Here is a 13,055-nt window from a genome sequence, read left to right as displayed (position 1 = left end):
GTCCTCTCTCCTCCTGTTCCAGTTGTGACTTGTATTGTCAAGATTATTGTACTTGTTTTTATTATGTACACCCCTCCTCACATGTAAAGCGCCATGGAAAAAATGGCGCTATAATAATAAATAATAATAATAATAATGACCCATCTAAGGCTACGTTCACATTTGCATTGTGCGCCGCAGCGTCGGCGACGCAACGCACACAAAAACGCAGCAAAACGCACGCTAAAACGCTGCGTTTTGCGACGCATGCGTCCTTTTTGGCCGAAAGTTGGACGCAAAAAAAATGCAACTTGTTGCGTTCTCTGCGCCCAACGCTTGCGGCCATGCGTCGCAAAACGCAGCACAACACATGTCCATGCGCCCCCATGTTAAATATAGGGGCGCATGACGCATGCGGCGCCGAACGCTAATGTGAACGTAGACTTAAGGATAGGTCATTAATGTAAAAGCAGTGAACAACCTCATGCAAGGCCTTAAAAAGGTTGTCAGGTTCATAAAAGTGTAAAATTGCAGTGCAAAGTAGGAAGCCGGGAGGCTGGGAAGCAGTATGCTTCTGAAGTTTCCTATTGAGACAACCCCCATTAATGGGTTAAGCTGGTGCATAGGTAGTGCCAAACAGGTTCACAAAGCATTGAATCAGTGACATATGGAAGGAGCCGGCTTTACAATCACAAGCACATATGTTCTCTGAAAGAGGAAGCCAGATCAGGCTGATAAGCAGAGAGTGTTTTCAAACACTGGCCTTTAAAGGACAGTTGCAGACATAATTACAAGTCAGCCGAATAAATCAATGAGACCGTTTGTAATGCCAAAAAAACAGGTTTGGAAGTGATCAGCAAGACTCCATACAGTTAAAAGGAACTAGTCACTAGATTCACGCTGTCCAAACCCACAGACATGGTTAATCTGAGCCTGGCTGCACGGTTACAGCCTGGTATGTCTGCCTGTGGAACGCTTCAGCACTTTAGAGAATACATACAGTAGTTTAAAGAGCCGACTGAGGACCATGGGAATAGAGGTGACTAACCCATCACAGCCCCAACTTCTTCCCAAACTGCTCGAGGCGATTGAGGCTATGCGTACACGTATGATCCATGATTATATATATATATATATACATACACACAGTGTATATGTATATATATATATAAATATATATCTATATATCTATATATCGATATATCTCTCTCTATAAATATATACACACACACAAAAAGGACTATGGTTCTCATAGAATATAATGTAGCCTCCCTCACAGAATATAAGGTAGCCTCCCTCATAGAATATAATGTAGCCCCCTCAGAATATAATGCAGCCCACCTCAGAATATAATGCAGCATCCCACTAAATATAATGCAACCCCCTCATAAGGTATAATGAAGTCCCCACCATAGAATATAATGTAGCACCCTCACAGGGTATAATGCAGCCCCCCCCCCCAAGATAGTATAATGCAGCCCCCCATAGAGTATACTGTAGCCCCCTCATAGGGCATAATGCTGTCCCCCCTCATATAGTATGATGTAGCCTCCCGCAGAATATAATGTAATCACCTGAGAGAATAATGCAGCCCCACCACAGAATATAATGTACCCCCCCATAGAGTATACTGCAGCCCCCTCATATAGTATGATGTAGCCCCCAAAATATAATGTATTCCCCTGAGAGAATAATGCAGTCCCCCTCACAGAATATAATGTCTGCTGTGAGAGGTGAGTGGTGCTGTGTGTCTGTCTGCGTGCGTGTATGTGGTGCAGGGCTTTGTGTGCGAGTGTGAGTGGTGCGGTGGTGGTGGGGCTTTACATGCGGGCAGTGTTAGGCTACTTTCACACTAGCGTCGGGCCGAGGTTCCCGACGCTAGCGTTGTCCCCGCCGCACAACGGGGGCAGCGGATGCATTTTTTCAGCGCATCCGCTGCCCCATTGTGAGGTGCGGGGAAGTGCGGGCGGAAAAAGCGGACCGTCGTGAGCAAAAAATGTTACATGTAGCGTTTTTGGGTCCCGACGGTCCGCCACAACACGGCGCAACCGTCGCACGACGGTTGCGACGTGTGTCAATCCGTCGCTTAATGTAAGTCTATGGGGAAAAAACGCATCCTGCAAGCACTTTTGCAGGATGAGCTTTTTCGGCAAAACGACGCATTGTGGCGGATTGCAGTTAACGCTAGTGTGAAAGTAGCCTTAGCTGCAGCCTGCAGCTAACGCTGCCCGCTATTAGAGTGAAATGGTATTCACTCCTCTCCACACCCATGGGGGCGTGGAGAAGCGCGAATATTCACTTCTCTTTAGTAGCGGGGACAGGCGTGGCTTCCTGTCACCGGTGCTGCTCTACTGGCACAGGGCGGGCCCCCTTGACTCAGGGGCCCCTAACCACTGGCTGGGAGCCCCTAGAGCAGAGAGGGCCTTAGGCAGCTGCTGGCCAGCATGCCAGCAGGTATCAGTGCCTGGGCTCACCGGAGAATCCTCCGGTTCTCCGGTGGGCCAGTACAACCCTGACATCATGATATTCATGGACTGACATAATGGAAAAGATGGAGATACTTTTCTCTCTAACTCCGAAAAAATCAGATCAGAGTCTGAACAGCATAAGGGGATGAATTTTCTGGGATGGAGAGAAAACAGTCACCTGCACCTGCTCTTAACTGATTTGCTAATCACATGCATTTGAAAAAAAAAAAAAAAAAAGCTTTATAAATTTCATTTACTGTCACGCCTTTTCTTTTTCTCAAAACTCAAAAACAAAAATCGGTCCTTTTTAATGCTTCAGCACACCAAGACCTTTTGAACAATTGTATGCTTCCACATTTGTGGGACTGGTTTGAGAAAAGCCCTTTCCTATTCCTGCAGTATTGCACCCAGCACAGGAAACAGAAAGTGGAAAAACCTGACAGAGCCCTGACCTCAAACTTATCGAACACCTTTGGGATGAACTAGAATGGAGATTGTGAACCCAGCCTTCACCTTCAACAGGGTCTGACCGAAAAAATTTACACATTAAAATTTTGTTAAGGGGGGAACCAACTCCACACATTAAGGACTATGGATTTAAAATGGGATGTCAAAAAAGCTCCTTTAGGTGTTATGTGAAGGTGTCCCAATAAGTTTGTATATACATGTACATACACACTCATAAATCACTTATTGCAATGTTGCCTTCCTCTGACCACATTGCTTGGACAGCTTTTACACACAAGACAAATGAGACCGATGTGCCGGAAATAAAACTAAAACCAATTTCCATGTGACCTGACAAATCAATACATTTAGGGTATGTGCACATGTTCAGGGTTTTTTTTGCGTTTTTTCGCGATAAAAACGCTATAAAAACTCATTAAAAACGCATACATTATGCATCCTATCATTTAGAATGAATTCTGCATGTTTTGTGCACATGGTGCGTTTTTTTCCGCGAAAAAAACGCAGCATGTTCATTAATTTTGCATTTTTTTGTGTTTTTCCCGCTATTCTATGCATTGGGAAAAAATTTCTGCCAGAAATCCTGACGTGTGCACATAGCCTTAATGGTGTTGAAAACTCAAATTCCACTGGTGTCAACCAACTCATTGGCAGGCATCATTGCCTGAGTGAGGACACTTTAGTGCAGCTTGCTGCCCACACAGCACATGCATGGTTAAGCATGCTGAGAAGGTAAGAGCTCAGGAGTCAGGAGTGCTACAAAGGCAACATACAGCTGTAGTGGGGGAGGAAAAGCAGCATCAATGAACTACCTCCTGGTGAAACAACAGTAATGAGCACTTGTGAGCCATTTTATATACCGGTATTTATTTTTACTATTTTCCAAAATATAAAACTGTCAAGCACTTTCTGAAAGCTGATAAATGATCTGATACAGCGGCTGAGAATATATAATATAGAGAGGATTAAGTTGTTAAAGTTACACCCCGGATAAAATATTTCTATAATACAATATGAACCCATAAAAAAGGTAACCATGTGCAAGCCCAGACATCACAAATGCATAATATACAGAGTCCATGACCATTTATCACAAGTTCAACACCAGAGTCTTTATGATCAATATTATCCATTATTTATAAAGCCTATTGAGCATATTCATGCAAATCAGTGAAAGTTCCCAGAGGAGCTTCCAATTTTCCATCTTCAGGCACCAAAACACACCCTGGGGCCAGTTGCATGGGAATCGGATTAGCCCTAGTATGTTATGACACAGAAGGATAGCACAAATCCTAGCAGGCAGAACTCGGCCTATTAAAATGTCACGGTTCCAGCTCTACAAGGCACAAATGCTAATGTGACACTCAGTAACAAACGAGGATTAAAAGTAAGCGGCAGACATTGCTTGGTGTGGAGGGTCTGATTCCATGTCCTAAAAATTAACCCTAAAATTACCTAAACCGGAAATTTTTTTCTTGAGCATTAGACCAATGGCCCCAACAATGGGCTCTGCTTTGACATCATTTTTCTCCAAGGGCAAAAAAAAAAAATCTGCAACTGCACATCCAATCAACTGACAAGCCGTCTGTGAGTATCTACCAACTCAGATAATTTTATCCATGGTGACACCATGGCAACATGAGATGCGCTCTATGGAGACTTGCTGCCATGACAAGGTTAGAGCATTAGCAGAAACTCAAGCAATTGCACCGTGCGGTGCAGTGTAGACTCCAAGGGACACAGGCGCACACAAGACCCAAGTCTTTCAGATGTTAATATTTTAACATATAGCTGAATTACCGTACAGTCATCTTGACAGTAAAAGCTGAGCTGGCAGGCCCCATGCTGAAGAAGCTACATGTAGAGGAGCAGTATGAGGTGTGATCTTTCCAACACTCCTGTTAAACCCTCTGTATAGTGAAAATCTAAAAATCTGATCAAGATATCATCTCTCCACCAGCATATCCATCCATCATGGAGCTGGGCTGTCACTGACTGAGGCAGTTACTCACAGTGTTAAAAAGCAGCTGACAGCATGGCATCCTCCCCCTGCATTGATCTTTGATCCAGTCATTTGTGGTTTACATTTATGTACTGTACAACCAACCTCGTTTCACTGGACAAGCAAATGTAGTATACGGAAAGCAAAACCTATGTGCCCATGGACAGTAAGGTGCCAGCAACTGCAGAGACTGGCCACAAAAGTGTAGCCTTCACCAATAAAGAAAAGTCATGGAATTATGGAAATCACAGGATCAGTAGCCATGCTAAGGATCTGAAAATGAAGAAAATGTGGAAACCATTTTCAAAATATCTTCATCTAGTCAGTATTGAAGTGAGCACCATGCACAGAAATACAAATGCACACATCTTGGCTGCTATAAATGAGGATATTGTTCGCTGTCTGAGGAATATTCTGCCATGCTGAATGCACTTGGACACACAAATCATCAAGATCTGCTGCTGTCAGCTGCCTTTGACATTGCCAAATAATGATGTCCCAAATGTTATTAATGAAAGACAAGTCAGGAGAAGTTGCAGGACATGGTAGCACAGTTAGTTCTAGCAAGCTGCTCACAGTAGAATGAGTAATATGTGGAGTGGCACTGTGAAAAAAAAAAATGGCTCCTGGAACACTGTACCACTGGTTCCATGACTGATTCACTCTGTACTGCAAGTAAAATTAGATATCACATACCAAACCTAAGACATCAGAAGGTGTTTTCACAACATTGGGCAAAGTGCCGGATGTCCAACATCAAGCTACCGTTCTGAAAGGCTATTGTGGTGCAGAGCAAAACAGCAATGTACAGTAGGTCTATACTCTTCAGAGAGGAATCTCACTTTGGTCTTAGACGCAATGATAGCCAGAGGTCTGGAGACCACTTGGGCAATCTCATGCAGAGACTTTCACGAAGGAAAGTCACACTTGTCCTACTCCCTGGATTATGGCACAAGGTACAATAATGTACAGTAGTAGCTGGACCCTTCTACTCTTCATTTCAGGATCACTTAGGCCAGTGTTCCCCAACTCCGGTCCTCGAGAGCCACAACAGGTCATGTTTTCAGGATTTCCTTAGTATTGCACAGGTGATTGAATGCTTGCCTGTCCAGGTGATGCAATTATCACCTGTGCAATACTAAGGAAATCCTGAAAACATGACCTGCTGTGGCTCTCGAGGACCGGAGTTGGGGAACACTGACTTAGGCTATGTGCACACTCTGCGGCGTGCTCTGCGGGTTCTCCCGCAGCGGAATTGATAAATCTGCAGGGTAAAACCGCTGCGGTTATCCCTGCAGATTTATCGCGGTTTGTTTTGCGATTTCCGCTGCGGGATTACTCCTATACTATTGATGCTGCATATGCAGCAATATGCAGCATCAATAGTAATGGTAATAAAAATTGGTTATACTCACCCTCTGATGTCCGGATCTCCTCGGCGCTGCACGAGGCGCTCCGGTTCCAAAGATGCTGTGCCGAGAAGGACCTTCGTGACGTCACGGTCATGTGACCGCGGCGTCGTCACGGTCATGTGACCACGACGTCACCGCAGGTCCTGCTCGCACAGCAAACCGGAGACCGGACGGCCGCGTGCAGCTCTGAGAGGGGAGTATATCATTATTTTTTATTTTAATTTTTTTTTTTTTTTTTTACACTATTTATGCTTCCCAGGGCCTGGAGGAGAGTCTCCTCTCCTCCACCCCGGGTAGCAACCGCACATTATCCGCTTACTTCCCGCATCGTGGGCACAGCCCCATGCGGGAAGTTAGCGGTTCAATGCATTCCTATGGGTGCAGAATCGCTGCGATTCTGCACAAAGAAGTGACATGCTGCGGGTTGTAAACCGCTGCGTTTCTGCGCGGTTTTTCCCGCAGCATGTGCACTGCGGTTTGCGGTTTCCATAGGGTTTACATGTAAATGTAAACGCTATGGAAACTGCTGCGGACCCGCAGCATCAAAATCGCCGCAGATCCGCGGTAAAAACCGCGAAGTGTGAACATGGCCTAATAGTTCAGCATTATGATTTTGTAGTGTAAGAAGTAGTACAGCCATTTCTTCAAAGTGTCCCAGGAGCCGTTTATAAGCACAACAATGCCTGGCCACAATACTTGCCCTACTGTGAGCAGCTTGCATGGCCTAAACATGCTACGACGGCCTGCAGCAGATCCAGGCTCATCTCCCATCAAGCACATCTTGAACATCATTGGTCAGCAGCTAGTAAGTAAGCTGCCAGCAGCAGGTCTTGATGATGTGTGTGCCAAACAGTGTGTCAGAACTTTCCTCAGATAACCATTAATAAACATCTTGACATGTTGTCAATTAGGTTAAGTGCCTGTATTCCTGAGCATGGTGCTCATACTCTTGAATAAATCGAGATGTATTGAAAATGCTTAATTTCATTTAGTCATCATTTGTATATCATTAACATGTCAATTGACAAAAGGGCATGCAATGGAAAAATGGCTCAGCGCATGCCAAAAACACACTCATTAGGCATACGCAAGGTGCATTAAGGTCTATGGATACAAGCGCTTTTATGGAATGTTTGTCTAATAATGCAGAAGCTAAAAGTGAACAGGACCTTAGATTTACCGTAATTTACGGTAGATGGAACTGATTTTTCATCACAAATGAATAATTATAAAGCAGGCCTACAGTTTAAAGGGAATCTGTCAGTAGGATCAACTCTCCTTAGCGGTCTTTATGGGCACGTAGATCATAGAATAAAATGATAATTGTAGATCTGCAATCCCATGTTTTATTTCTGTGAAATCAAAGTTTTTCTGAATATGTAACTAAGCCATTAAAATCTATGGACCGGACACAGATCTCCCTAAGAATCTTCCTCCGGAGCTCAGTTTCAAAACGAAGTTACCAAAGTGAGACATGTAGATCAGGAGAGCAGACTGTCAGTCATTACATGTCTCACAGAGGTAATGCCCACTTCTATTTAAAATAATAATAAGTAATAAAAATAATGTCAGGGAGATCAGTCCAGCCCAAAGATCTTAACAGGTCTTTTACATATTAAGAAAAATGCAGATTGCTTTGGATTAAGACATCGAATCGCAGATATCAAGGTATCCTTTATTCAGCTTCCAATCCCCTGCATGCCCATATACACGGCTTAGGAAGGTTAATCTCACTGACAGATTCTATTTAATACTCCATCTCCTGTATTGTGAGGGTGTGTTCACACAATTTTCCACCAGGATTCTTATTAAAAGTATTACACTTTCACAACAAGCTGTTTTCAATATGAAAAGCATGTTGCCCTATTTACACCTGTGGCAATTTCCAAAGTGGTTTCTAATCCACTTAAATAAGTGACATGCAGTTATTGAAGCAGTTTCAGGGCGGATTCCACAAAAATAGTCTGCAAATAGGTAGCGTCATGTGCATGATCCCCCATAAATACCGACAATTCATGTGTGGGCTCACACCACTTAAAACTGCAAGTACGCTGCAGAAGCTAGAGGTTTAACTTTGGGATTCTGGCACTGATTAGAGCGATAATAAACCTTGGATTTTTGTGACATGTATTCACGCCATGTAAACAAAATTAGAAGTTTGGACAAAACCCATGCGTCAGGTACTGAATGCACCGACAATCAGGCTACTGAAGATCATCTCTGCAGGTTTTTGCTATAATGGCAGATAAATCATGCTACTATATGGATATGGTCTACATTCACTTATCCTGTGCTTTTTATCAAAAATTTCAGATTTTAAGATACATTTTCCAATATGAACATCAAAACAGTAGCCATGACCATATATCTATTGGAATAACTATATACCACAAACAACAAACGTTTCGCAATCCGAAACATCACATTACAAGAAAAAAATAAGAATTGTTTTATATAGGTAGAGGCAGAACATCTCATCTTCATTACACAATAAAGACAAAAAAATTACCCTACTATAAATACAGAGGAAGCGTACAACGTCCTTGTACATATCTGATTTAAAAAGTCTAAAATAAAGTGCAATCTTAAAAAAATATACACTAAAAACAAACCTGATCCACTCCAGCTACAAAAAATATATATATATTAAGCAAAATCTAATCTATACTCAAAGTGTAAGTGACCTAAACGTTTTCATGTCCGTATGTGACATACAGTGGGGCAAAAAAGTATTTAGTCAGTCAGCAATAGTGCAATTTCCACCACTTAAAAAGATGAGCGGCGTCTGTAATTTACATCATAGGTAGACCTCAACTATGGGAGACAAACTGAGAAAAAAAAATCCAGAAAATCACATTGTCTGTTTTTTTATCATTTTATTTGCATATTCTGGTGGAAAATAAGTATTTGGTCAGAAACAAACAATCAAGATTTCTGGCTCTCACAGACCTGTAACTTCTTCTTTAAGAGTCTCCTCTTTCCTCCACTCATTACCTGTAGTAATGGCACCTGTTTAAACTTGTTATCAGTATAAAAAGACACCTGTGCACACCCTCAAACAGTCTGACTCCAAACTCCACTATGGTGAAGACCAAAGAGCTGTCAAAGGACACCAGAAACAAAATTGTAGCCCTGCACCAGGCTGGGAAGACTGAATCTGCAATAGCCAACCAGCTTGGAGTGAAGAAATCAACAGTGGGAGCAATAATTAGAAAATGGAAGACATTCAAGACCACTGATAATCTCCCTCGATCTGGGGCTCCACGCAAAATCCCACCCCGTGGGGTCAGAATGATCACAAGAACGGTGAGCAAAAATCCCAGAACCACGCGGGGGGACCTAGTGAATGAACTGCAGAGAGCTGGGACCAATGTAACAAGGCCTACCATAAGTAACACACTACGCCACCATGGACTCAGATCCTGCAGTGCCAGACGTGTCCCACTGCTTAAGCCAGTACATGTCCGGGCCCGTCTGAAGTTTGCTAGAGAGCATTTGGATGATCCAGAGGAGTTTTGGGAGAATGTCCTATGGTCTGATGAAACCAAACTGGAACTGTTTGGTAGAAACACAACTTGTCGTGTTTGGAGGAAAAAGAATACTGAGTTGCATCCATCAAACACCATACCTACTGTAAAGCATGGTGGTGGAAACATCATGCTTTGGGGCTGTTTCTCTGCAAAGGGGCCAGGACGACTGATCCGGGTACATGAAAGAATGAATGGGGCCATGTATTGTGAGATTTTGAGTGCAAACCTCCTTCCATCAGCAAGGGCATTGAAGATGAAATGTGGCTGGGTCTTTCAACATGACAATGATCCAAAGCACACCGCCAGGGCAACGAAGGAGTGGCTTCGTAAGAAGCATTTCAAGGTCCTGGAGTGGCCTAGCCAGTCTCCAGATTTCAACCCTATAGAAAACTTTTGGAGGGAGTTGAAAGTCCGTGTTGCCAAGCGAAAAGCCAAAAACATCACTGCTCTAGAGGAGATCTGCATGGAGGAATGGGCCAACATACCAACAACAGTGTGTGGCAACCTTATGAAGACTTACAGAAAACGTTTGACCTCTGTCATTGCCAACAAAGGATATATTACAAAGTATTGAGATGAAATTTTGTTTCTGACCAAATACTTATTTTCCACCATAATATGCAAATAAAATGATAAAAAAACAGACAATGTGATTTTCTGGATTTTTTTTTCACAGTTTGTCTCCCATAGTTGAGGTCTACCTATGATGTAAATTACAGACACCTCTCATCTTTTTTTTAAGTGGTGGAACTTGCACTATTGCTGACTGACTAAATACTTTTTTGCCCCACTGTATATGAATCTTGTCCGGTAGGATCTATTTATCAGGGTTATTGAGTCGGAGTCAACTTCAGCTTTTAGGTGGACGCACAGTTGGGAGAAATGTAATGACAAACTCTAGCTTTGAAAGAACATTAATATATTGTGAATATTGTCAAACACTTCTGATCCCTGGAACAGAAAGCTTCAGACATTGGGCTGATGTGGGTGGAGTAATCCTTTAAATGTCAAGTAATCTTGTAGTTGATCGCTCCACCTCCATGCTCTGCTAGTGGTCATCCAGAACATAAAAGACAAAAATCCTCTCATTACTTCCCATCAATAAATAAATGAAACTTAAACTGCTATAAAGACACAATGGATTCAGGGGCCTTTCATTCGGTGAAAAATGCTGGTTACTATTACAATAGAGTATTACTTTCTCTTTTAAACTGTTTATCTGAATGTTTGAGTAAGACATTAAAAATTCATGAGACTTTTTTTTTACTGCAATGTTTACAACCTACAAGAGCATCTAACATCTATAACCATCCATGTTATAAAAAAAACTAAAAAAAAAAAAAAAAATATGAAGAATAATATTGGACACTGAGTAATCACCACTATCACAGTTTGCACATGAGGATGAACAGCACTAAAAGTTATTATATAGCAAACTTTATCTCCAATTTGTCGGTAACAACTAGGGCTTATTGTGAGAGTACAATGTGAAATAAAATGTTCTGTATAATAAAGTAAAATGTGCAGCTTTCTGCTGGCTCCTCCTTAGTCTCATCGATTCTATGTGACATCAGTTCCTCGCTGTGAATCATGTTGAGCAGCTTTGAAAAGCAATATACACAGCCAAGGGTTAAAATAAAAAAAATAGAGAAAAGGGTGCACATCCACGTATATATTATGTACATTAATTAGACTTTAGATGTAGTCCTTACGTAGGTAGACTACAACTCAAGTCATCAAGATTTCATTCACCCCATTTCCAATACATCAGGATGATCACTTTCTTTGGACACAAACCAAGAGAAGCCCTGAAAGCCATTAAACTACATCTCATGCTGCAGAGTAAATGAGAGCGCACAGTCCATTTATGAGATTTTAATTGAATCCTGCACCCAATGCAGCACAAACAGGTGCACCCACACAGGAAAAGCACAACCACACGCCCTGAAAGGAAGATTTCATTCAGATAATCCATAACAGAATGCATTCAAACACAAAATGCCACGTTAAAATTCCCAAATTGCAAATTAAGAAAATGACAAGTGGCAAGTTACCTGGGCGGAGCTGGCAGCGACTGAGATGCAGTCAATAAAGCTGTGCCTGCGAGTAAAAAAAGCCACTATCTGCTGCCATCGAGAAGGTTCTGGCTCAGCTCGGAGCTCTTCTGTAGAGCCCTTCTTTGCCCATGGCTTCTGTTTTGGGCCTACTGAGCTATGACTGGAGCTAGTATTGCCACCTCGATTGGCGCGGGAGTATAGGAGAGTGTTGTTTCCGAAAATGTAATTCATCTCTGCAGCTCTGCAGGTGGTTGCCAGGCAGTCTTACTCTTCTAGCAGCTGCCGAGTGGTGAAGGAGATCAGCAAGAACTGCAGATAGAATTACAGCAGCATCACATCCAAATCAGAAAGCAAAAATCCTGGTTCCTTGCTGTGCTCATTGTTTTCCCTTGGAGTCTAGCCATGCAGAACACTGTACCTGTTACATGTCTAAAAGGTAGTGCTCATCGCTGCAGCAAAAAGGAAGGCGAGGAAATAAGGCAATCCGAGTAGCATCTGCTTCCCATGATTTCCTTGCCTCTGAGGTCTGCAGGGATCAAAAGCTGCTCTTCTTTTGTTAGCTGATAACTAGGCAGACTGAAGCCAGGAAGTGAGGTCGATTAGCAGGTAGGATGCTGGAAGCATTTGACTGCAAGGACCCACTGGAGCTGCCCGATTTAATGCACTGGGTGGAGAAAGGCTAGATCGCAAATTACCAAGTTTCAATCACCGCATGTAGTCAAAGCCAATGACAGTCTCACTGTTGGACATAAATAATACATAAAGACCCAAACAAAAAGAGTGAAAGTAAACACTAATTGATTTTCCTCATAGACAATTAGTTAAGTGTTCTCAGATAAACAGCAGCTGAAATGTCCGGTTTAGGGTATCTCGCCTGAAATGAAGAATATTCCTGGAACAGCTACATTAGCATTGATTTTGTGAGCATTCTGCTTTCAGAAATAAGAACCTAATAATGGGAAGAAATCCGTTTAAAAGACATTTGCATGGACAGAATACTACAGTATTGAGTCCAGACAATGAAATCTGTAGCCGCAACACTTCCCATACAAATAGCACTGCTATCATGGGAAGAATAATGACTAGACTTTACCAAAGTAGGCAGAACGCCAGCCGTGCCCCCCGACATAACACAGCCA

At 42.6% G+C, this 13,055-nt stretch overlaps 1 protein-coding gene across 25 annotated transcripts in view; it reads right to left on the bottom strand.

The window, feature by feature from the left end:
- DLG1 (discs large MAGUK scaffold protein 1) overlaps window positions 1-13,055 on the bottom strand; it is a 389,579-nt gene that overhangs the window by 187,112 nt on the left and 189,412 nt on the right. For 3 of the 25 annotated variants that reach the window (XM_077290396.1, XM_077290397.1, XM_077290390.1), the window contains exon 1: window positions 11,914-12,283. The exons of 19 other annotated variants lie outside the window; for them this stretch is intronic. In XM_077290396.1, the coding sequence (XP_077146511.1) occupies window positions 11,914-12,147 (234 nt within the window). In that variant the 5' untranslated portion in view covers window positions 12,148-12,283. Of the gene's footprint in view, window positions 1-11,913; window positions 12,661-13,055 lie in introns of those variants that run through there. 3 more of the 25 variants (XM_077290392.1, XM_077290394.1, XM_077290391.1) reach the window with 2 other exon arrangements.

The sequence above is a fragment of the Ranitomeya variabilis genome, chromosome 2, assembly GCF_051348905.1.
Source record: "Ranitomeya variabilis isolate aRanVar5 chromosome 2, aRanVar5.hap1, whole genome shotgun sequence".
Classification (NCBI taxonomy): Eukaryota; Metazoa; Chordata; class Amphibia; order Anura; family Dendrobatidae; genus Ranitomeya; species Ranitomeya variabilis.
Note: the sequence above shows the minus strand (reverse complement) of the source record. Positions and strands in the feature narration are given on the sequence as shown.